Below are 24,126 nucleotides of genomic sequence, written 5' to 3'. Positions count from 1 at the left end.
CCCTGCCTATGGCATGGGGGTTGGAGCCTAGATGGCATTTAAGGTCCCTTCCAACCCTTAATATTCTATGATTCTGTGACTCAGAAATGGTTCCAAATTGTAAAACGAGGAAAACTTGACAGTGTTGAACTGATGTACCATAGATGGCCCACACAGTGTGCATCTGTATGCAAACCTTGAGATAAGAAATGCTGACTTAGAAATGCCATGGAATAGGACAGACATTGTTAAGAGAGAAACAGAACCAGAAAAAGTTTCAAAGGATTAGCCTTGCAAATAAGACTGGCTACTTTGGAGAAATAGAACTATGAAAGATGCATTGTACTAGGACCCACAAAGGGTAGTTTTAGGTGATTGGCTTTAAGGCATTTACAGCATGATATGGCATAAGCTGATAGACCAAGAAACACTTATTAGTGTATTGTAATTAGGAAATAGTTGGCTTCTGATGGTGATGGCATGAATTATAATATCTGTATTGTCTCACCCTTCTCATGAGACTGAAAATAGAATAAAAGTTTTTAAAATGCCTCTCAGTTGCCCCATCTCTGGGTCAGAAAAGCGTTAATCTGACATGGGATGCCACTGAGTACAAATTGTCTGGAATTATGGACTGGTTTGGCTTGGAAGGGTCATTAAAGATCACCTTGTTCCAGCTTCTCTGCTGTGGGGAAATGCTTCACACTGTCACAAGGGTAGATGGGGTATCAGAGAGAAATTCTTCCCTTTCAGGGTGGGGAGGCTCTGGAACAGGTGTCCCAGAGCAGCTGTGGCTTCTCCATTCCTGGACGTGCCCAAGGGCAGGTTGGATAGGTCTTGTACCAACCTGGGATAGTGGAAAGTGTCCCTGCCCATGGCAGGGGGTGGTATAAGATGGTCTCCTATGTCCCTTCCAACCCAGACCATTCTGGGATTCTGTGACTGTAGTTTGGGTCTTACAGCTGCCCTAATTGTGTGTGTTATTAATATCCATACCCATCTCTGTGAAAACTGATTTGCTCTGTGTAGTGTTGCCATTTTTCCAGATAAAGTGGTTTTATAAAAAAAAATCACCCCAGGAGAACCGAAGACATTTTCCCCCTTCTCTAGTGTTCTGTAAGCTAATTTAACAAAACCACTCTGGTCTGGTAAAACTCTCAAAGTGTGCATGATTTTTTTTTCTTTTCTTTTTCTTTCTGTTTACATAATCCTTGTAGAACTACATTTTTATTTCTTTCAGTGTGTGGAAGATTTCAGTACACCCGAGGGAAATACTTCTAATTCCATTGCTAGAATGTTCAAATTTTAGTCCTGGCTGAATGCTGGGAAAATATCTCACCTTGACCTCAAGGAGGTGCCCTGTGACAGTGGAATTTTCTGTTCTCTCCATCAGAGTTGCATGGCATGCTGATTACCTGAAAAACAGCTTAACCAGCCCAGATTCTCTTAACTAGGAGTTCTGGTTTTTTAGGTTTTATCAAGTGCTGCTTTCTCACATGCTTTCTGTTCTTTCCTTCTTCTTTCTTCAAAGATTCCCCTCACCACCAGGAGTTGGGCTGGGGCCCAATACTTGCTTCCCTCCAAGTTCCTGAGCTAACCATGGAAGAATTCCTGCAGGAGTGCCTGTCCTTAGGGAGTTACCTGACCCTCTATGTGTACCTGCTGCAATGCCTGAACACTGACCAAACCCTTACCAATGAAATGAAGATCCTGCTGACCATCAGCAAATGGCTGGAGCAGGTGTACCCCAGGTGTGAAACTTGGAGCTTCTGAATGGGCCTGGACTTCTGGATTATTAATATTGTTATTTAGATTAAAGTTCATTTAGGGTTTATTAGGTTATATAGCTGGTATAATTAGATAGTATAGCTGGTACAGTTAGCTAGCCCTGGTTAAATAATTAGAAGATACAGCAGGACAGGCAATTTCATCCAGAGTGCTGAATGAAATTGCCTGTCCTGCTATATCTCCTAATACAGCGTCTGTCCATCTGCAGTGCCAACTGAAGGTAGTTGTGGTGGTTAAATGGAAGAAGGAATTTAATCTGCTAGAAAATTAGTGAGTTTCAGTCATTTTTCAGTCAGACAAGCTTGGTTTCAATGGCAGCCTGGATTTGTGTTTTGTTAAAATGACTCAAAACAAACCCTGAATGATTGTGGGTTACACTTCCCAGTGTGTCCACAAGGTGGGATGGGTTATGTGCTGGATATTCAGTCTGGCACTCTGAGAGACCTGGTGTTGAAAGCTGCTGGGATGGAGACTGTGCAGCAGCTCTGAACCAAACCTGGAGCCAGTGCATCTGATGGGATGCCCAGGGTTAGCAGCCTTTGCTGCTGTAAAACATCCTAGATAACTGTTATTTAGATTGTTATTGTTATTGAGTTCTGAGGGGAAAGGATGCATGGCTTTGGGGTTAAAATAAAAATATTTAATGCATGTAGCAACGGTAGTTAGAATTGTTCCCGGTATTGCCAGGATTTAGTAAACCTGATTATTATTTGTCCATGTTAATGTTGATAATGTTCATATTTTCTGTAAAAGAACAATTTGGAAAAATGTATGTTCCCACTGTTCTCTTCAAATTCAAAAAATACTTTCACTGTGGTGGGTGCTGTAGTAATTTCATTGCCAGGATATGAAGGAGACAGCAAAGCCACCACATAAAGCAGATTAAACCTTGCTCTAAGCATAAAACGTGAGATTGCCTGTGATGGGAAACGACTGGGAGGAGGAATGTGAGGACAGTCTGATGCAGGAAACTCGTGATGGTGCTTTATGTGGAAAATCTGAGCTTGTTAACTTAAACTGCCAACTGTTTGGGGAAAGATTAAAAATAGCGTAGGGGGAACTTCACTTTGGGCTTTACTCAACAAAAAGCTTCAGTGTTTCCTTTACTCAAGGATCATATTAAACATCTTAAGTTGTTGTGGTAACAACATCCAGTGCTTCCTAAAGTGTTTTATTGGTAAGTAAAGGAAAGAACAAATGAGTAGAGATACGGCTTCATTCCTTTTGTGCCAAGTCTTAGGCAAGTTTAAATCTACTTATGACTGCAGTATCATTTATTTCCAGTTGTAAAGCTTAAAAGGAAGCACTGTTCTTTGTCCAGTTACAGGCCCTTGAAACCTGCTAGCTGGTAGATCAAATCCATAACAGTAGCAGTATAAAAACTGGTGGGGTAGTATAGTTATGCTATCCTCATGTGATAAAATTAGCTGCTATTAATTAACAAGCTTCACAGACCTAATGGGGAGGGAAATAAACTTCTTAACCTATGCTCTGACTCTTAAATTTTTATTTTCTCTTACGTTTTTCCTTAAATTTTACCTAAAGCTCAGCAAAGGAAGAGGCAAAGCTGTTTCTGTGGTGGCACAAAGCCATGCAGCTATCCTTGGTGCAGCTGGAGCAGGATGACCCCGTGCTGATTGAATCTGTCATCCGGACCCTGCTGTCCATCCAGGCCCGGCAGAGCCAGCTGGCTGAAGAGAGACTCACTTCTGGAATACTTGGTGCTATTGGGCTGGGCAGGAGGTCTCCTCTGTCACCCAGGTGAGGGCTGGAGCTCTGGGGAATTCATCGGTTTGAGTCATGGTGTTTAAAAACCTGGGTGCAGCATGCCCAGTCTGGGTCCAGCGCAGTGTTAAAAGGGGATCAGAATCCACATTGCCCCCAGATCTATAATGTTCTTTGGGCCTGTCACAGAAACAGCGCAGTGAGTGTGTTAATCAGCTTAAGAAGCAAGTATGAACCTCTGCAAAGGTTGTGGTGGAAAAGGAAAGAAAATGCAGTTCTAAATCTGGCTTAATGTCCCCCTCAAGCAAAGTTTGTAGGCAGAGTGCTGGTTAGAGGAAGGTACTTCCACCTGGTCTATAGAAAACTATTTCACTTCCCAAAATTTTGTATAAAAACAGACACATTGGAATTTCTGTCCTAACTTTGAGGTATTGGAAATGTTAAGTGATGCACAAAGGACCATTGTGATTCACTCTACCTTCTAAACAGAGACAACAAGTTTGATTGTTAGCAGTCAAAATCAAGTTCACTCTGGAAAGAATACTGAGGAGAAACCTCATAAATGCTTGTGGAACAGCAATTCAACCCCAAATATAACTTCATGTTTTTAAAGACCTTCTGGGATGCATTGCTGTTCAAATTGCCCTGAATTCTTGGTGTCATTCAACTCATCCCTTGATTTGGGTAATAGTAATGTTTTACATTCTGTCACCTGAGGAGTATTTCAGCTAGGCTTGAAACAGATGCAGGATTTCCTATAAGGGTATTACATTATCTTCTAGTATGTGTTGGGTCCTATTGTATGTATACCCAGAGAATTCCTAGGATCCCCTTCCACCCCTGGAAGTGTCTCAGGCCAGGCTGGATGGGGCTTGGAGCAGCCTGGTCTTGTGGAAGGTGTCCCTGCCATGGCAGGGGGTGGAACAAGATGTGCTTTAAGGTCCCCCCCAACCCAAACCATTCTGGGGTTCTGTGATACTGAAGTGGTTTCTGATGCATTGGAATAGATCCTCTCAAGCCTTTACTTTGTTCCTCATGCAAGAGATGCCTCGTTGGTAGCTTTTACAATTTTTCTGCTGTTGAGAGTTGCAGATGTGGTGTCACGCTGTCCCTCGGTGTCCCCGTGCAGGTTCCGCGTGGTTGCGCGCAGTTTGTCCGCCTTCCTGCTGGTGCAGATCCCTGCCGAGAGCCAGGTGCGCCTCAAGGCCGGCTCGGAGCCCAGGCTCTCTCAGAAGGCTCAGCAGGTGAGGTGTGCCCATCTCTGCCTGCTTGATATGCCCTCTCTGCCTGCTCCTTTAGCTTTTGGGGGGAGCTTTGTACGAGTCACAAGTATTTGTGACTCTTACACGAGAGTCGCAAGTATTTCTTCAAGGTAAATCCTGCTCTCACTTTGTTGCTAAACTTTGGCAGCGGGACTGTGTGTTTAACTCTGTCCTAAAGGTGATCTTTATACAGTGTTCTGTGTTAATATGAAGAATTAATTCTTTTTCAAAAATTAGTTTTTGAATCTTACACATTTAAAAGGGGCAGATGAACTTATGTCTGTAAAGCCGGACTGAGAAAGTTGGGAGAGTAGCAGGTAGAGGGAATTTAAAACAAACAGGAAAAAACAGTGCTGCTGTGATTTGCACTGCTTTTCAGTGATAAAGCAGGGCTACACTCATGCTGACATTTGTTTATGTGAGGTCAGGGCTTAAAAGGCCTGTGACAAATAAACATTCCCCCTTTAACATGTGCAGTGACCATGGTGTTCTTTCAGTAAGTTCTTGAGAAGAGGAAGGAGGAGTTGGTTAGAAACCAAAGTAAAGTAGCTTGGTACAGCTTGTTTCTCTAAGAAAAGAACAAAACTTGTTCAGAAATATTTTCTACATTTGCCCTTGCTAGTCCTGCCAACATATGATTTTTAACTTGACAGTTAATATTTAACTTTAATACTATTAATAGGAGCAAAACAATACTTCCATTAAAGTCAATATATTCATAAGAACAACATAAAGTAAAGATTTAAGTGTGTTGCAGCCTGTAGTTTGACATAATTTCTGTGAAACCGTGTCTTGAGTTCATGAAGTAGATATTTGACAATATTTGGTTTACAGAAAATTAGGAAGCAATAATAGGACAGTTTTTGTGTTGAACTTGGGGAGAGAACAGCTTGAAAAATACAAGTTGACTTGAAACACTATTAGGAGATGACAGTTTGCAACTGTTTTGTTCTGAGTACTCTGTGTTCTGCAGTAGGTGAGGATCCTTCAGGGGAATTGTGCAGATGGTCTTGTGTTATGGACCAAAATACACAAAACTAACAGAATTTTCCCTTTTCCCCATAGGCACTGAGTGCTCTCGAAGCCATGTCATCCAACAAACAATACATGGATTACCAGGAGCAGCTCTCCCAGGCCTGTGTGTTCATCAAGCACCCTGAGCACTGCCTTCAGGATGGCAATAACCTCCTGTCCCTGCTGGTGAACACGCTGTACCCAGAAGTGCATTTTTTAGACAGCATTCGGTAGTGGCGCCGGGTAGGCAGTGGCTCTGGTTTACAAACAGTGTCCTTATTGCACAAATGATTTTTACCTTCAGAGTTCCACTTTAATTAAGTCAGACCCGTGAATAAGAACAACTACACAGTGTCAGTTTTCTCCACTTCAAGATTTTCTTGCTTTCCATTTGAGTTTTAGGCCTGTGGAATTGCTTAATGGTTTGCAATTTGGGTTTTTTTTTTTTTTTTTTTTGACTGAAAGCACTTGAATATCTTCTGCGTGTGGTGCCCTTTGGAGAGAAGGGTGCCTGGGGATAGGTGTACAAATCACTAGTCAGCACAGCTCACTGCAGTGTCTGAAGTTTTTGCTTGATGCCTTTTTTTATTTTCCAGTGTGTCATCATTCAGGCCAGTTCAAAAATGAGTGGAGGATTGTGTGTACAAGAGGTTTGACTTTCTTAACCAGGATCCCTCTGAGTCTTACCTGATGAGTGTGTGTCTAGCAATTTTTGTGAAATCCCTGTATTTGAAAGGATGGTATTTTAAATCTTGACTTTTTTGCTATCCCACAGAAATCCATAGTTTAGAGGCATGCCTACAATCTTTACCCACTTCTGTAAATATCAGCACAAATGGGAACTAAGAACATTGTTTTTTCCTGTTTTCTAAACATAGTGTGTCTACATCTATATTGCTTGATTAAATACAAGTAACTTCTAGCCAAGTTCAAGGGGATTTAAATCCAGAGACATATTTTCTGGATCTCCAGTGTCTGAGAGGGGAGCAGTCAGTTAGGATCATGTTAAAGAGGATTCCTTAATTCCTTAGTCTGATTGTTTAGGAAATGTTTAACCACCACCACCACATAAGCTTATTTTCTTCTGCCTGGCTGGACATGACATAACAGGATTTTAGATGACACTGTGAAGAGGTATTTTTGTTGTATTAAATTTGGTGATCACTTGTTAAAATTCCGTTGCCAAAGCATGAACCATGAGCCTGTAAATCTGTTGTTTCAGCTGAATGATCACTGGTTTTGTTGCCTTGTCTGATCATAAGATGCAGTTTTGTTCAGGAAAAGCAGAAGGCGAATTTTTCCTGGTGCTTGTTTTGATGTCCCTTTAATCACTGGTGTGTTTGAGCTGGCCCAAGGTCCTGCAGTCCCAGTCCCTACGGCTCTGTGAAGGAACTGATCACTTTTTCTCTTCCTCCATTAATTGTGCCTTTGTGTTTTTGACATGGTTGCACGTTAAAACATGAGTTCTGGTCAATAGGGGATAGAAATGTGCTACCTACTGGTCATTGATGCTTTGAGCTGTTGCTCTTAAACCATGGTTCTGGTGCTAGAGGACAGATCACCTTTTCCTTCTCGGCAGATTCTGCTAATTAAGCCAGCTGGGTCATTAGATCACCATCATTTCAATGTGGTCTTAGAGTTCTTTGCTCTATCTGCGAGCCTATAAATAAATATATTTATGTACATCCCTCTGTATAGTAACCAGATACCAATGCAGCATGGTTTTTAACAGACTCTTTTGGAAAATTCATGTCTGGAGGAATACATTCTGCTGCTTTTCCCCCCAAAGACTTAAAAAGCACTGGGTTTATTAGGTTAAATGTTATTGATCAGTTGCATATAAATGTGAAGAGGTCACAAGTACGTGTTTGACATGCACTTTCGAAATGAGGAATTGTTTCAGCTGTTGAGTTTTTACAAATGTTGTATTTATAACATGCTCTGTCTGCAAAGACCCTGCAAAATAAAAGCGGAAATTCAAGCAGTTGGTGACAGACACTGTGATGTTTTCACCTTGGTAGAGGGATCCACATCAGACACCACATCATTGCTGGATGTGCCCCTGCAGACCAATCTTCTGGCAGTGGCTGGAGCCTGAACCTGTGTTGCACTTCTCTGTGCACACATGAACTCCAGAGCTTGGGGCCTTATTTTCCAAGTGGTGCCCCACAGACTGACTTTTTATTCCTTCTAGTTTTACTGGAAGGGCTTTGGCATTCCCTGCATTTCCCAGATGAGTTCAATACCAGAAGCATCCTGGTGGGTGCACTGCTGTGTTTTGTGCCTCCAGTTTATACTGGTTTGAGTGATTCTCCCATGAATACCAGGGGAACCAGTTGGTTTTGGGACACAAGGTCTGATGCTTCTATTTGGACCCAAACTACTTGAGTTAAAGAAGTAATTTTTTAGAGAAAAAATTCAGAAAGCCAAGCCTAAATCCCATGCACAAGGAGAAGTGAGTTCTCATTACTATATGTCTGTAAATCATAAGGGCTCAGAAATCCAATTCAGTTTGTCCAACTGATATCTCTGGGGTATCTTTCCTCTGTGACACCTGTGAAACTGAGCTTACAGGTCTGTGACTACACTGTCTGCTGTAACTTCCCTTTTCTCTTTGCATCTCTTTATGTTTTATTAAATCTGATTTTGTCATTGCTGGAATTTTAAGCAGGGATTTAAAAGATCAGGTTCAAATATATCCTCCCATTTATTTTTTCTTTCCCCCTTACCGTTCTGGCCAAGTCATTTAAAATTCTGCTTTGCTCTCCCAGTGCAGATCTTATGAAGAGGTGAACTTTAAAATAATGATTCCCAGCCTGGGGTTGAGTTTGCAAGCTTGATGGTATTTCAGTAGCAGTTTGGTCGTTGTTACCTGGAGCAGGATTGTTTGGGGAACAGTTTTGGAGCTGCTGCACTGGGGTGGTTGCACAGAGCATCAAATCCAGCAGTATAAATGTGAAAGTAAGTTCAATCCACCTGCTCTTTCTTAATTCTTTCTCCTGCTTCTCATCTAAACCAGCCTGGTCCTGTCTCCAGCCCTGCCCTGGGCCTCTGCCTGCCTCTCCAGATTGACCCACATTGCCCTATACCATAAGCTGAATTTGTTCACCTGATTTTGGAGGATGTTGACAGTTGGGTAAGAGATTTCTCTGTGGTTGGCCTTTTTGACTTCGTGGCCTTTGTGATTTTGCAGTAGTGACTTCATCTCAGAAGAGAGAGATTTAAGAAAGGAGTAGTCAGACTTTAAACTCCTTTGTGCAACACAGGGATGGAAATTGTTTTGAAACATTTTTTTAGCTATTAAGAAAAAAAAACAACAACAACACAAATTTTGTGTATTGGAACATTTATCACAAAGCTCTGAGTTTCAGGAGCTGAAGCAGAGTTAGAACACAGACTAGTTTAGACTTCTGAAGTCCTGCTTTCAGCTCTACCAGTTTTTGGAAAATGTCTTTTTGCTTGGAGTCCTCTTTAAAGTTAAGGTTTCCTTTAAAATAAACTCTCCTGGGTGTTTAGAAATAATAGTTTTAAAAAAGGAACAAGCCCCTTCAGAAATTCCAGTAGCGTTTTGCCACAGCAAGGATTTCCATCATGTCAGTAGCCCACTTGGATGCGGTTGGAGAAGCAGAGTGGTAAAAATGCTTTTCAGAGCAATGTTTGAAAAATGCCAAAGCAAAAAGCTCTGAGGCAATTTTATACTATTGTATACTGTTGCCTGCTTGCCTAAACATTTGATAGGGGCTAAAAACACAGATAAGTGAATATTGACCACATTTTGCCCTTCCAGCTCCATCACTCTTCTCTTTTCCTGACAAGGGCTGCCGTCACTTGTGAGGAGAAGCAGGGCTGGAGCTCACAGCAGCTGGAGCTCACAGCCTGGTGGAAGGGACCTTGGAGATGCTGGAGCTCCATCCTCCCCGAGGCTGGTGTGTGTGACCGCGGTGCCTCAGGCAAGGCTGGCTCTGTGCTCCCTGGGCCGGAGAGCCGCGGGTGCCTCAGCTGCGCCGGGGCCGGCTCTGGCTGTGCCTGTGCTCGCAGTTCTCGTAGGTGCACTCCGGCTGCTGGGCCCTGCTGGGGACAGGTGGGAAAGGTGAGGGCATTCCAGGGAACAGCGTTCAGGCTGCTCTGGGATTTGCCAGTGTCTGTGACACTCCGAGGTAGAGCCTCTTCTACTTCACAGTAGTCTCAGCTGCAGCTGCTGTTTCACACCGTAAAGCTTTTACATCTTAAAGCATGCAGAGCAATCTCCTGCACCTTTAGCATCCACTGTGTTACTGTTCTGCCCAGAACCTCATGAGGCTGTGGCAAGCCAAGCTGCACCAAGGGAAATGTAGGTTGGATATTGGGAAAAAGTTTTTTACAGAAAGGGTGATAAAGTTCTGAAATGGTCTGCCTGGGGAGGTGGTGGAGTCACCATCCTTGGATGTGTTTAAATAAAGCCTGGATGTGGCACTCAGTGCCATGGTTTAGTTGAGGTGTTAGGGCATGGGTTGGACTGGATGATCTTTAAGGTCTCTTCCAACCCAGTCTTCTGTGAAACCTCTCCTGAGCAGGATCTTCTCATGTAAGTGTTGGCTTTAAGCCTTCCTATCTGTGTAGGTTTCTATGCAAATATAATCAAGGGTACAATGTAGTTTAGACCCTGATAAATCAGCAAAACTGTGGGTTTTTTGTAAGAAATTACAGATTTGAATGTAGGATTAAATTCCTTGTTTCTGTAGCTGTGGCACTTGATTGGAATGGCTGTTCTTGGGAATGGTCAGGGAAGGACACATGTGGGGTAACTCAGGAAGCAGGTATCACAAAAAATGACTCAGACTGAAAGGGAGTTGACCCTTGCAGATTTAATTACCCTTGACCTCAGATAAATCTTTACTATTAGGTCAAGGATTGGTTTTGGTGGGATTTGGATTTTTTTTTTGTTTTGTTTTTAATGTTTTTGTTTGCTTTGGTTTTGTTTTGTTTTTGGTTTTTTGTGGTGGTTATTTTGTTTGTTTGTTCATTTTGTTTTAGTTTTTAATTTTTTTTTGCCATCCCAGAGGTTCGGCCACCCCAGCTGTCAGGAGCATCCAAGATCAGTGTTATTTATGTTGGGTCATGGGAAACACCAGGGGTTTGTGGGAGCATGGTGTGAATGCCAGCCCAAGAATCAGGCCCTGTCACACCTGAGCTGGGATATTTGCTGTCTCTCCATACCTTCCCTGCACACTTGGCTGAGCTCATCAGCTTTGGTGTGGCAACTTTTTCTACTCCTTTACAAACTGGGCAAAGAAGGAGGGGAAGATTTCTGTTTCACAGTGTCAGCACAGACCCCATCCCTTTCCCTTGAGTGGGTGATCCATTGTTGGTTTAATGTGGCACCATAGAACCATGGAATGGTTTGGGTTGGGAGGAACCTTAAAGATCATCCAATGCCACCCCCTGCCATGGGCAGGGACACCTTCCACTGTCCCAGGCTGCTCCCAGCCCCATCCAGCCTGGCCTGGGGCACTGCCAGGGATCCAGGGGCAGCCACAGCTGCTCTGGGCACCCTGGGCCAGGGCCTGCCCACCCTCCCAGCCAGCAATTCCTAATTCCCAATGTGCCAAAATCTGTGCCTGCCCTCTGGCCGTGGGAGCCATTGCCTGGGTGCTGTCCCTGCCTGCCTTGTCCCCAGGGGCTGTGCAGCTCTCCTGGAGCCCCTGGAGGCCCTGGCAGGGGCTCTGAGGTGTCCCTGGAGCTTCTCTGGTGCAGCTGAACAGCCCCAGCTGTGCTGTCTGCACACTTCAGGCCATGCTCTGGGTCTGTGGCACACCTAAACCTCTGTCAGCCCTTTGCTGGTGCAGCAGCCATGTGCTCTGGTCTCTCCAAATTGCTGCCCAGTCCCCTCTCCTCACTCCACTGGGGTCTCCTCTCAGCTGTGCCCAAGCCAGAACTCCTCCCAGCAGTGTCCAGCCCTTGTTCCCTCACACTGGCTCACCTGGCAACCAGCTCAACCCTCTCCTTGCCCCAGCAGCCTGCCCTGAGGCCAGGAAATTACTACCAAGAGAGGGACACGCTGCATTTCTCACCTGGGCCATCCTCACTTTCCTGAAGGATAACACGAGTAGAAGGCAAGACATCCTTACCTGGCCAGGCTGGGTGGAGCAGAGTGGGGATCTGTGGAGTGGAAATGATGATGTGGGTTAGCCATGTGGTCAGAGTGGGCTGGGGAGCCAGGATTGACCTAGAGCTGCTGGGAAGCTGCACTGGAGGGTGGTTGTGACACTACAATGAATGGGAAGAAGCTCTGATGTCTGGCATGTGGCCCTCTCCGTGTGCTTGGGAATTTGGCACTGGAATGTAAGGAGCAAAGCATTTTTGGTTGGACTGACAATTTCTACTGTTCAACACAAGTGGTGGCTTCCATGAGTGTGACACCAGACTGTCCCTACCATGAGTCACAGTGATGTGACATCTCACTCTTCTCAGTCCCCTCCTGCCCGTGCCACCACTCAGCAGCACTGGAGGGCTGGGGATCAGCTGGGGACCTCCTGGCTGCTTGGGATGTGGTATCCCTGAGTCCATGGGCTGATTCCCATCTCCTGTGAGCTGGGCACTCCCTGCTCTCACAGCCTGGAAGGTGGGATTTCACAAATGCTGGTGAAGTACTGTCTGCTGAGGCCCTGAGGGACTGACACGGGAGGTCTGTAAAATGACGATCTCCATCCCAGGAGATTAAACTTGTGTGGGATGCAAAGGTAAATCCTGGCTGTGGGCTACAAGGGAAGAGAACCTGCTAATTAGCCTGCTTCAAGGGAAAAAATAGAATCAGGTTATGTAGGCAGTAGTCTCTCCACTGATTTCCCCTCAGTTGCTTTATAAACATTTCTCCTTGGGCACAGGGAAACTCCTGCTCCCTCTAAACTTCCAAAGGAAATTTCCAAATTTCCTCTCTCAGCAGGCTGTGACCAGCCAGCCAAGAGCTCTTGGCTTTTCTTGGGTTTCCTGCTAGAACTGTCCTTCTCCTAGGGCAGAAAATCATGAAATCATTAACACTCCCTCCCCGCAAACAAACCCAGAACCTGTTTATCGACAGTTCTGCTGTCTCTAAAACCTGCCTTTTGCAGCTTTCCCAAAACCCTCTAATTTTACAAATACCCTGGTTTATCTGCGCATCCCTCCTGGCCGCCAGCCGGATGGAGGCACACTGGGACACTGACCTTCTCTGGAGAAAGCAGCGAAGCTCAGGATCACCAGCAGGATGACCACCTTGATTGCCAGCGGGGCGAAGATGAGGATGAGGAAGGTGGAGCTGTCAGAGGCCCTGAACGTGTAGAAGTAGACGGCCCCCTCTGCGCGGCCGTGGCTGTTGACGGCGGTGCAGGTGTATTTCCCGTCGTGGGTCAGCGAGCGCAGCTCCTTGGTGACGCGGTGGCTGGAGCTGCTGCTGGAGCTCAGGTTGCTGTAGGGGGGCCCTGTCCAGGTCAGGGCAGGCGCTGGCTCCCCCTCGGCCGTGCAGCGGGCCTGGAAGGTGTGATCCCTGCTGGAGCTGACCGTGATGTTAATGATCCTGGGGGCGGCTGTGGAAATGGCAACGGGAGAGGGAAAGCGGGTCAGGCTGCACAGGCAGAGCTGGGGTAAAACAGCTGCAATGAAGATTTGGTTTTGCTGAACCCTCGGTGTTGTTCTGTCAGGGTGAAGTTGGGTAATGGTGGGTGAGAGCTGGGCCTGCCCCAGCCTGAACCCCCTGCCCTGGGCTGATCCCCAGCGTGGGCAGCAGGGCAGGGGGATCCTGCCCCTGTGCCCCTGGGCTCAGGTGAGAGCCCACCTGCAGAGCTGCCCCAGCCCTGGCTCCAGCAGCACAAGGAGCTGGAGCTGCTGCAGCCAGTGCAGAGGAGGCCACGGAGCTGCTGCCAGGGCTGGAGCCCCTCTGCTCTGGAGCCAGCCTGGCACAGCTGGGGCTGTTCAGCTGCACCAGAGAAGCTCCAGGGACACCTCAGAGCCCCTGCCAGGGCCTCCAGGGGCTCCAAGCAAAATGAGTACAAATTTTTTAACAGGACTTTTTGTGACAGGGCAAGGGGTTGATGTTTTGAAGCCAAAAGAGTAGAGATTTTGATTTGATGTAAGGAGGAAATTTTTTGAAAAGAAGGTTGCCCAGAGAAGCTGTGGCTGCCCCTGGATCCCTGGAAGTCTCCAAGGCCAGGTTGGAGCAACATCATATCTAGTGGAAGCTGTCCCTGCCCATGGCAGGGGAGTTGGACAAGATGAGCTTTAAAGGTTCTCTTCAACAGAAACTATGTAATGACTCTGTGGATGTTGGGCACATCCAAGCCCTCTCCTTCCTCGTTTTTCTTGGGACTTTCTTCTAGATTTCCCCACGCAGCCTGTGTTGGATAGAGGGGCAAAAGGGTTCACACAATGCAATGCCTGGATGCAAAGATGTGTACTCTGTTTGTTCTATCCCAGCAATGGCTCACACATTTTCCTGAACTTTGCCCAACTTCAGCTGTTGTGCCCTTCCTCATTGGCAGAAGGCAGAGAAGTGCCACCAACCATTGTAAGCACAGGTGCAGCTGGTGACATTTCTGCACTTGGCTGCATGTCCACAAGGTCCAGGACATGTCACCCACAGTGTTCTGCAGAAGCATTTTGTGTCTGTTCCTTTGATCTCTGACCTCCAGAGTGCACGTGGATGGACTTGTTTGTGTGAGCCCTTTGCTCAGAGCCTGAGACTTGCCAGATCTGGCAGGTTAGTTATAGAGGAAATATCTGCTTCTGGCCACAAACTATTTTTAATTACTTTTTATTTCAGCCCCAGAGTTACCAGATCACTTTCAGGCTGGACATTGGGAGGAATTTCTTCACAGAAAGGATGACCGGATATTGGAAGGGGCTGCCCAGGGAAATGGTGGAGCCCTCATCCCTGGAAGTGTTCAAAAAGGTGTTATGGAAAGTGAAGGGCACTAAATGAGTGTCCTCACAGAGAAAGAGCAGAATTTATTATTTTTTCAGACTAGACAGCATAAACAGAGTTTGCAACCACCTACTACAAGTTGTCCTCTTTGTGCACATAAGTGCAAGAGTAATCTGAGGCTGTGTGTCATGGGTCTGTGTGTTTTGGTGTTTAAATTAACCTTTCAAGCACTAATTAACCCCTCCCAATCAGAGTGTCAGGGCCCATTCCCAAGCAGGGTACAGTATCTGTGTGTGTTGTCATTCCTCTGGTGTTAAAATCCAGGCAGCCCCTGAGAGACAGGTCCTGCTGCCCTCCTGCCCTGGTCCTGCTGTGTGTGGGTGTCAGGAGCTGGTGCAACTCAAGGAGAGCCTCAGCTGTGCAGAACTTCTCAGGAAACCAACCAAGTTCATCCTCAGGTCCCATCTGGACACCCACACCACACAGCAGGCATAAGGAGCTTCCCTCTCAAAACCAAAATCATCCAACCTCATGGCCTGGGTAAGATCTGAGTCTGCTTCTCTGCTTCTGAGGCCGCCTGTGTCTCCTAGCTCCCCCTTGATCTGTGACCTTGCCCTGGAAAGTGGGATTAGCATTTGACATTTGTTGCTCTGAGTTGGTTTTCCAGGAAAAAAAAAGGTTTCCAGGTTTGTGTTTCATGCTCCAGAGGATTCTGGATTTATGGGCACCTGGGTACCAGGTATCTTGTCTTTCCAATCCCCCGTTACCACCCGGGCCCTGTAGTGCTAACACCAGTGAACTTGTGCTCAGCGCCTGGGCTGTCCACTTCAGGGTCTGATGGAGTTTTAACAGATGTCTTTAACCCCAGCTTAGCTAACCCCAGCTTGCCTCTGCTGTCTGCCCTGATCCTGTGCTGCAGGGATAAAGTAGGATGCACAGCTTTGGGTGGGATCTCACCCCAGCTGCCACAGTCTCACCATTTCCTTATCAGTTTTGTTCCTATTCCCTTCCCTTCCTTGTGCTCACTGTCTCGTGTTGGAAGCCTGAGGAGGACAAGGAATTTTCCCTGTTATAATGGGGAAAGAAAACGCAGCCCTTTAGAAAATCAAGACTGAGGAAGACAATGAATTTTCTGTTATAACAGAAAAAGAGAACACAGCCCTTTGGAAAACCAAGGCTGAGGAGGACAGTGAATTTTCCCTGCTATCATGGAGGAAGAAAACCCAGCGCTTTGGAAAAGACTGAGGGGGACAATGAATTTGCCCTGTTGTAAGTGAGAAAGAAAACCCAGCCCTTTGGAAAACCAAGAGTGAGGAGGACAATTAACTTTCCTTGTTATAACGAAGAAACCCAGCTCTTTGGAAAAAGAGGAAGACAATGAGCCCTTTGGAAAACCAAAACTGAGGACAACAATGAATTCTCCCTGCTATCATGGAGAAAGAAAACTCAACCCTTTGGCAAACCAAGACTGAGGATGACAATGAATTTGTCCTGTTATAATTGAGAAAGAAAACCCAGCCCTTTAGAAAACCAAGGCTGAGAAGGACAATGAATTTTCCCTGCTATAATGAAGAAACCCAGCCTTTTTCAAAACCAAGACTGAGGAGAACAATGAATTTTCCCCCCTTGCAATGGAGAAAGAAATCTCAATGCTTTGGAAAACCAAGGCTGAGGAGAACAATGAATTTTCCCTCTTGCAATGGAGAAAGAAAACTCAACCCTTTGGAAAACCAAGACTGAGGGGGACAATGAATTTTCCCTGTTATAATGAAGAAAGAAAACCCAGACCTTTGGAAAACCAAGACTGAGGATGACAGTGAATTTGTCCTGTTAAAATGGAGAAAGAATACCCAGCCCTTTGGAAAACTAAGGCTAAGGAGGACAATGAATTTGGCCTGTTACAATGCAGAAAGAAAACTCAACCCTTTGGAAAACCAAGGCCGAGGAAGACAATGAATTTTCCCGTTTATAATGGAGAAAGAAAACCAAGACTGAGGAGAGCAATGAATTTTCCCTGTTATAACGGAGAAAGAAAACCCAACCCTTTGGAAAACCACCTCAGGTAAACTCCTGCTGCCATATGTCATTTCCCACACCCTGTGGCTCTTCCCTCGAGGGTGTCTTTGCCTCCTGTGCCTCTCAGGCCCTCTTACCAATCACGTGCAGCCTGATGCCGTTCCTGCTCTCGTACTTGTCCTGGCTGTCTCCAGCCAGCTCCACCCGGCAGAAGTACCTCTCGCTGTCGCTCCAGGTCAGGTTGTCCACCCTGATGGACAGGTCCTTGTGCCGGGGGTTGCCCAGCAGCTTGTACTTGTTCTTGTGGCTGATGGCAGTCCTGCAGAGCTCGCTGCTGCTCTGGCTCACACACTTGAAGATCACCGTGCCGTTGTAGGGCTCCCTGATCCTCCAGATGGCCGTGAGCGCCCGGTCAAAGGTTTTGTAGGGGTGAGTGAAGGTGCAGGGCAGGATAACCGTCTTCCCAAGCTCTCCAGTAACGTCAGATGGGACGTGGACAGACCAGCCATTGCACTGCACACCTGGAGGAATCATGGAATTGCACAATTGTTGGCTGTAAAGGGCCTTAAAATTTGTTTCATTCCACCACCAGGGACAACTTCCACTAGCCCAGGTAAAGGCTTGAGAGGATCTATTCCAATGCATCAGAAACCCCTTCAGTATCACAGAACCCCAGAACCCCTTTGGGTTGGAAGGGACCTTAAAGCTCATCTTGTTCCACCCCCTGCCATGGCGGGGACACCTTCCACTGTCACAGGTTGCTCCGAGCCCCATCCAACCTGGCCTTGGACACTTCCAAGGATCCAGAGGCAGCCACAGCTTCTTTGGGCAACATATGCCAGGGCCTCACCACCCTTATAGCCAAGAATGTCCTCCTAATATCTAACCTAAATCTTCCCTCTTTCAGTTTAATATATAGACATGTCTGCCTACCCACTGTTCTGCTGCTGTCAACAGCTGTAGCAGCAGATTGTGGCTTCAGAAACACATCTGTGCCTACATTCCTGTCTCATGAAACTCCATTAGATCAGGGGCTCTCAGTAGCTGAGAATACCTGTAAAATGTAAATGTAAGTATTTCCACCCATCCCTAGTCTGGTTGGCTTCACCGTATGGGCATTCAGCTGTCGGATTGCTCCTGCAGACTCAAAGATCAGATTTGGTTTTTGTTCTTCTATCTGTGGCCCATAACACTTGACAAACACCTGCGTGGCAGTGCAGCTTGTATTGACCTATTGTGTGTTACACAATGGACAAAGGCCATCCCAGGGCCAGTTCCCTGTTCAGATATTTACACAGAGTCAACTCCATGCCAGTATTTTGATTACTGAGATCTGGAGTCGTGCTGCCCTGTCATACACAATAATGGTATGGGCACCTTTTCCAGCCCAGGTAATCTAATAAACAATGCTGCAGCACTGCAGGAGCTTCATGAAGCTCATGGGCTTTGAGCACAAAGATCTGGCACTGAAAACAGTAATTGCTATTGCTTTCTAGCTTATTTGCTCTTGTTTTAGTTCTTTTGCAGCATGTCACTGTAACCTTTACTTTAGGAGAATTGTAGATTGTGTGCTTTTGAGTATGACTTGCTTCTCTCTGCCATCCCTTTGATTAGCTTTTCTCTTTTTTTTGTTTTCAATCTTAAGCAAAGCACACTTTTTTTTTTTTTAGCACATAATCTCCCCTTGCCTTCCAGATGAAAAATAATGTTAAAAATAAGTGCTTTTAATGTTAGCATCCCCGCCCATTTCCATGGAAACACAGTTTGCCTAGTTATGAGTGGAGGGAGCTGTCAACTTTCCCTGTATAATTTACCCTTAACTCTAAAGCCTCAGCATGGCAGGTCTTTCACATTCCTTTTGTTAATATCCAGCCTCCATTTGCTAATGGAACTGAAGGAAGAGAGAGGCAAACAGCCGGCACACCTTGCAGAAGGTAACTCCCAAAAAGAATTGTCAGGTCAGTGTTACAGCTGGTGGTCAGTGGGAAAGGTCATGAGGACAAACAGCAGGAGCTGGGGACCAGCTCACAGCTACCCTTGCTCTGGCCAAATGCTGTTTGGCAGTGAAGCTAAGCAAATCCTATGGAGTTTAATGGAATTTAAGCACATATTTGAAGTAATGCAAGCTTAAGTGCTCCGTGGAACTGGAAAACATTGTGTCTGTTGCACAATATGACACAAGGAATATGGAATATGAAGCAGGGCGGGGATGAAAACACTGCATCCACCCGACAAAGCTGGGGAAAAGTCAGATGGACTTCCTGCTCAAGTTAGGAAAACAGAAGAATGCCAAAAAACCCCACAAACTGAGGGCTCCTCTGAACTGGTAAGCCTGAGTCTTCCCAGTGTTGTCACGTGCACTTGGAATTTCAGGATACCTTTAAGAGAATGCAATTCCTGTAGAGTTTGCCGTTCCCTGGCGCTCGGGCTGGGGTGAGAGGAGGAGCTGTGAGCAGACAGGAGCAGGCTCGGGACTCACCCTTCCTGGAGATGCGGAGCAGGCACAGGAGAACCAAGCCGAGCTCTCTCATGCTGCTCGATGTCCTCCCCTGAGGGGCATCAGCACAGCAGAGCCATCTCCTCACATCTGAGCTGCTGGCCCTGCAGTGGCAAAAGGTTTTTCCAGGGGTAGGAGAAGTTGTGGTTTTCTTCTCCCCGGAGGGAATGAGTTGTTTAGCTGAACCAGCTCTGGGCTCAGGTATTAATAGTTCTGCGGTCAGTCATATGAAAATTACACCAGAAGGAATCACACTGTTAACCACTTTCCAGCTAAAGGGAGGGAATTGCAGACTGGAGCTGCAAACATCCATGTGTGTGATGGGGCAGGAGGGAATGGCTTTTGTTACCTACTCACTCAAGGATTTCCTAGAGGAAATCCTTGCAATCTGCCTGAGGTTGTGACAAGCAAGGCTCTTACTGTCCTGTCCTCCTTCTCCTGTACCTGGAGCCTTCAAACCAACTGTGCTTTACCCCTTGCCATCCCTAGGTATAGAAAAAAACCCCAAAGCACTCTTCTTTTGAAGAAGAAGTGTGTCTATTCCGAGGTTCACTGGTGGATCAGTGGTTTGGTGTCCCCTGGCACCCCGCTCTGTCTGTCCACACTCACATGACCCCAATGAATGATGACTCATTCCCTCCTGAGAAATAAGATGAACTCCAGCTTTTTGCCCAGCACCTTTGTGCAAATGCTTGCTGCTTTCCTGCTGGATTTAGTTTTAGCAAATTGACTCTCTGCTCATCTGCAGAGCCTGTGGGAGCAGATCATGTTTTCCCCCCACCATCTCCCTTACGGCGATCTCGTGCTAAGTTTAACAACCCTGGGGTGTGAATTCCTTGTCTGGGTCCACCTTGAGGTTTGCTGCCTTTGCTTCAGGCCACAGGTGTGTGCCTGGACGATCTCACCTTGTCTGGGGTGCTGCTCTAGGATGCTGACAGGGACAGAGCACCCACAGGACTCCCTTGGGCAGGGCTTGCAGCATCCTGGCCCAGCGGAAGGTGTCCCTGCCCATGGAGGGATGGGGTGATGTTCCAGGCGCCTCCCATCCAAAGCATTCCCTGATTCCCGCTGCAGCAGCCGCTGGAGGGCTCCCAGAGCCAGGATAAGATGCTGCTGGGTCGCTGCTGCCGCTGTCCCTGAGTCCGGAGCCAGCGCCCACCCGCAGGAGCCACGGCAGGGCTCCCCTTGGCCCTTCTCCCCTGCTCCTGCGCCTCTGCTCCCCTCTGAGTGAGAGGAATAGCGGGCTTGTCTTTACAAACCTGGTAGATAAAACCAGCACTGGGAGATAAAAGAAACAATGGGAAGGACTCTGCTGACTGATGAATGGAAAAAGATATTTGCTTTTGCAAGTAAACTTTAGGTTTGATGATAAATGAAATTGGACATTGAAAGATGAAGAGAAACAATGGGGAACAAAAACCCCTAAATTCCATAAGAATTAAAAATTGAAAGGGAGGGTTATACATTAGAGGGAAATCTCTGATATCAGGTGTTTTGGGAAGTCTGTACCTCTCAAGTACCTCAGCCAGTGGGAAAAGAGAGAAGGGAAATGTGGCTGGGAAATTGGGGTAAAAAGGGAGGCTGTCCCCTCCAAAAATTTGAGAGGTCCCAGGGGAATGCCCCATGGCCTCTCCCTTTATTTGAATAAAGCAAAAAGGACTCCTCTGTCTCCTTTTTGGACATAAACCTCTAGTGTTTCTGGATTAATTTTCCTAACGTGGGCTTGAGGAAAATCTCCTGGGGGGGAAACCCTAAGGTATGGTAGTGTGCAGTGTGTTCACTGCTTCCTGATCCCTTGCTTCCTTCTGTTTACAGTGTTTGTGAAAAGAGAGATTCCTGTCTTCCCCAGGCTTTTTGGAGGAGGCTCTGAGAGTACCCCGCTCTTATTTAGGTTTGTTTGCACCTGTTGCCACTCAGCCAAGGGTGTCAATTTTTCAAACACCCACTTAGATCCCTGCCCTGTCCCCTCTGCATGTCACCCTTGAGCAGCAGCATCAGGACCAGTGGTCTGATTTACTTTGCAAACTGCCCTTAGTAGCTGTTAAACATAATTCATGCCACCAGCTGCTGAGAAACCTGAGGGTGAAGGTGATGGAAGCAGCAAGTAGGAGACCTGTAATCCCTATCACATTTGTGATATGTGCCTTTTCTGTGTACCTCCCCCTTCCTCCCCTATGTGCAGTTTGATTTCATCTATTTGAGATGTAAAGTTTTTGGTGGTGTGACTCTTTTTAAGCCTTTCACCACTCATGGCACAGTGGGACTCAGTGGATTGAAGTAAAAGATTAAAGTGAAATCCATGTTAAAAACATCTTGTTACAGTGAGGCATAAATGATTCATGTAAAGAATAGCTGCAGTTAACACCAGTATGATCCTCTTCCTCTTTAATGTTTTACTGCAGCATCTCCTAGAAAAATATCTGGTAAATCAGAGCAGAATTACAAATCCTTTGAGTTTTATCTGTGGACTGATTTTCTTCTTGGACTATGGCTGTTGGAACAATGCATTTTAATGTTTAAAATACAGACTTGGTAAGGTATAGCTGAAAAGATTTACATTTATTTTAATCAGCCAAAAATTTTTGTAAACTAAATCCTCCATGGCTATGATGATCCACAGACTCTGTGACCTTTTTTCCCTGGTCTGTGATTAAATAGTACGTAAGATTTCTGTATGGAAGCCTGCTTCTGGTCCAGTACCAAAACCAGGATGCTGTCCATATTTATCAAATACTGGTTTTAATAGTAGTAAATTTAAACGCTGCAAATAATGACATTCCTCCTGCCTCCCTAAGAAATTCCTGCAGAGTTTTGTGATGAGCTGGATGGTTTCAGAGGGCATTTCAACCTAAACGAGTCCATGGCTGTGTGGTTGGGTAGTGATGATCTGCACCCAAATTGCAATGTGTGGCTGGAGATGAGCATAGCAGAGCTCATCCCTCCTGGTCCCAGGTTCATCACTAAGGACCAGAGCAAAGAGTTATTTGCATAGCTGTACCTGTGCTGACAATTCACCCACTTACTCAGGGGCCAGAGTAAAAGCAAGTGTTCCCCCTCCCTCCCTTCCTTTAGGTCTTAGTTTCAGCTCCAAGGTTTTCCACTTCAATTATTTCAGCATCCTCTGAGAGTGCCAGTCTACACACATTCAAAGCAATTCCTCGTGTTTTGTTACATCTGGCTCTCCTCCCTGAAGGGATTGGTGTGACCGTGTTCACAGGGGTCTTAGGATGAGGGAAGAGACGAGGATCTGACTCCATGTTTCAGAAGTCTTTATTTATTATTTTATGATATATATTATATTAAAAGTATACTAAAAGAAGAAAGGATTTCATCAGAAGGCTAGCTAAGAATAGAAAAAGAGAGAATGATAACAAAAGCTTGTGGTTTGGACAGAGTCTGAGCCAGCTGACTGTGATTGGCCATTAATTACAAACAACCACATGAGACCAATCACAGATGCACCTGTTGCATTCCACAGCTGCAGATAATCATTGTTTACATTTTGCTCCTGAGGCCTCTCAGCTTCTCAGGAGGAAAAATCCTAAGGAAAGGATTTTTCATAAAAGATGTCTGTGACAGGATTGGCTCTGTGAAGTACTGGGGAGTGGAACTGGGAGGACAAAGGAGTTTTCCTTCTGTCTGGTCCCTGTCAGCAGCAGAAAGTGGAGCCATGCTCCCCTTTTTGTGAAGGTGCTGTGGGCTCCCCATCTTCCCTCTGAGTCCACTTCATCCTCACCAAGCAAGAGGCAGAAAAAAAAATTAAAATTATGGGTGAACCTACAGAGCAGGGAAAGTAGAAGGGGACGGAGGGTGTAAAATGCAGGCACCATTATTGCTGGTGACACTGATGCTGTTTCCTGGCTTTGAGTGTTGCTGCAGAGCATTGTCACCACCGCCTCAAGCTCCTGCTGATCTGGTTTGAAAGTCTGCAGGTTCTGTTTTTTTACTGTGGTGTCTGCTCAGCCCCTGACCAGTGCTCCTGACCTGGACAGCTCTCCTGCCTGCCATCCCATTGCTCCAAGCCTGGGGGTGTTCCAGCACCAAAGCTGGGTTGGCAGGCTGATGGAGCTGGAACACCAGTGCTGGTGAACCCTTCTTGCCTCTGGTGAGCATCAGCCAAAGCAAATTAAGTGTATAATTGGGTAATTTGCACCCAGTGGGCAATTACTGCATGAAAACCAGCTCGTGTTGTGGGCAGTGTGTGACAGTGGAAAAAGGCAAAGGAAGTGTCTCTCTCCAAGCTGTTTGTGGATGTAGCTGAATGTTGTCACATCCATGGAGGTGGATGAGCTGCTCTGATCTCCCAAACTTCTACATTCCTGCTGCCTGTGCTCATCCTGAGCCCTGCTCTGAGTGTGGCACACCTGCAGGCAGGCTGTGCTGTGCTGCTCCCTGCTCTGCCCACACCAAGGCAGGGCAAAGCCATCAAGGGACAATCCAATTCCAACTTTAACAGAAAGAGAAAAGAAACCAAGAACCAACACTCATCCTCGTTCAAGGGATGATCCAATTCCAACACTCATCCATCATCAAGGGATGATCCAATTCCAACTTTAACAGAAAGAGAAAAGAAACCAAGAACAAACACTCATCCTTGTTTCTTCTTTCATTCAGAGGTGTGAGCAACAGGCAAGATTTCAGTGATTTAGTTTGAGTCTGCAGTAAAACAAAAGATATTTCCTCTTACCTACTCCTAAGTTAGTACCAGCTCAGGGTCACTGAAGCTGGAACAAAGCTCCACTGTGGACTGTGGTCCCAATGGTTAATAGACATCATGAAGTTCCACACTCATCTCCTGGTTTTCAAAACAGGGCTGCTGCTCCCTCCTGCAGACTGATCCTGCTCCCAAGCCAGCCAACAATCACAGCTTTGTGATGATGTGGCCACTGATTGCAGGAACCCCAAGAGACCTCTGACTCACAAGGGAACTGTATTGACTTGCTAAATGGCAGCTGTGGAATGTCTTAGGA

At 46.2% G+C, this 24,126-nt stretch overlaps 2 protein-coding genes across 2 annotated transcripts in view; one reads left to right on the top strand and one right to left on the bottom strand.

The window, feature by feature from the left end:
* Positions 1-7,749, top strand: part of EPG5 (ectopic P-granules 5 autophagy tethering factor) — a 52,911-nt gene extending 45,162 nt beyond the window's left edge. Inside the window, exons 41-44 of the mRNA XM_059491974.1 lie at positions 1,511-1,730; positions 3,313-3,528; positions 4,622-4,736; positions 5,820-7,749. Coding sequence (XP_059347957.1) covers positions 1,511-1,730; positions 3,313-3,528; positions 4,622-4,736; positions 5,820-6,002 — 734 coding nt within the window. The 3' untranslated portion in view covers positions 6,003-7,749. The remainder of the gene's footprint in view (positions 1-1,510; positions 1,731-3,312; positions 3,529-4,621; positions 4,737-5,819) is intronic.
* Positions 7,750-9,763: 2,014 nt separating this feature from the next.
* On the bottom strand, positions 9,764-19,190 carry SIGLEC15 (sialic acid binding Ig like lectin 15). Its single transcript, XM_059491973.1, has 5 exons — positions 19,139-19,190; positions 16,797-17,180; positions 12,950-13,309; positions 11,876-11,906; positions 9,764-9,839 (listed from the first exon to the last, which is right to left on the bottom strand). The coding sequence occupies exons 1-5, from the start codon at positions 19,188-19,190 to the stop codon at positions 9,764-9,766; spliced, it is 903 nt and encodes a 300-aa protein (XP_059347956.1).
* Positions 19,191-24,126: the final 4,936 nt, after the last annotated feature.

This window comes from Ammospiza nelsoni, chromosome Z, assembly GCF_027579445.1.
Source record: "Ammospiza nelsoni isolate bAmmNel1 chromosome Z, bAmmNel1.pri, whole genome shotgun sequence".
NCBI lineage: Eukaryota > Metazoa > Chordata > Aves > Passeriformes > Passerellidae > Ammospiza > Ammospiza nelsoni.
Note: the sequence above shows the minus strand (reverse complement) of the source record. Positions and strands in the feature narration are given on the sequence as shown.

Bases quoted from the DNA above. Each gene is read 5' to 3' on its own strand.
- SIGLEC15 (XM_059491973.1), bottom strand. From the start codon at position 19,190: ATGAGAGAGCTCGGCTTGGTTCTCCTGTGCCTGCTCCGCATCTCCAGG. The intron at 17,181-19,138 runs GTGAGTCCCGAG...TGATTCCTCCAG, and splicing joins GCTCCGCATCTCCAGGAAGG to GTGTGCAGTGCAATGGCTGG. The intron at 9,840-11,875 runs GTAAGGATGTCT...ACCTGTCCCCAG, and splicing joins GCTCCACCCAGCCTGGCCAG to CAGGGCCCAGCAGCCGGAGT.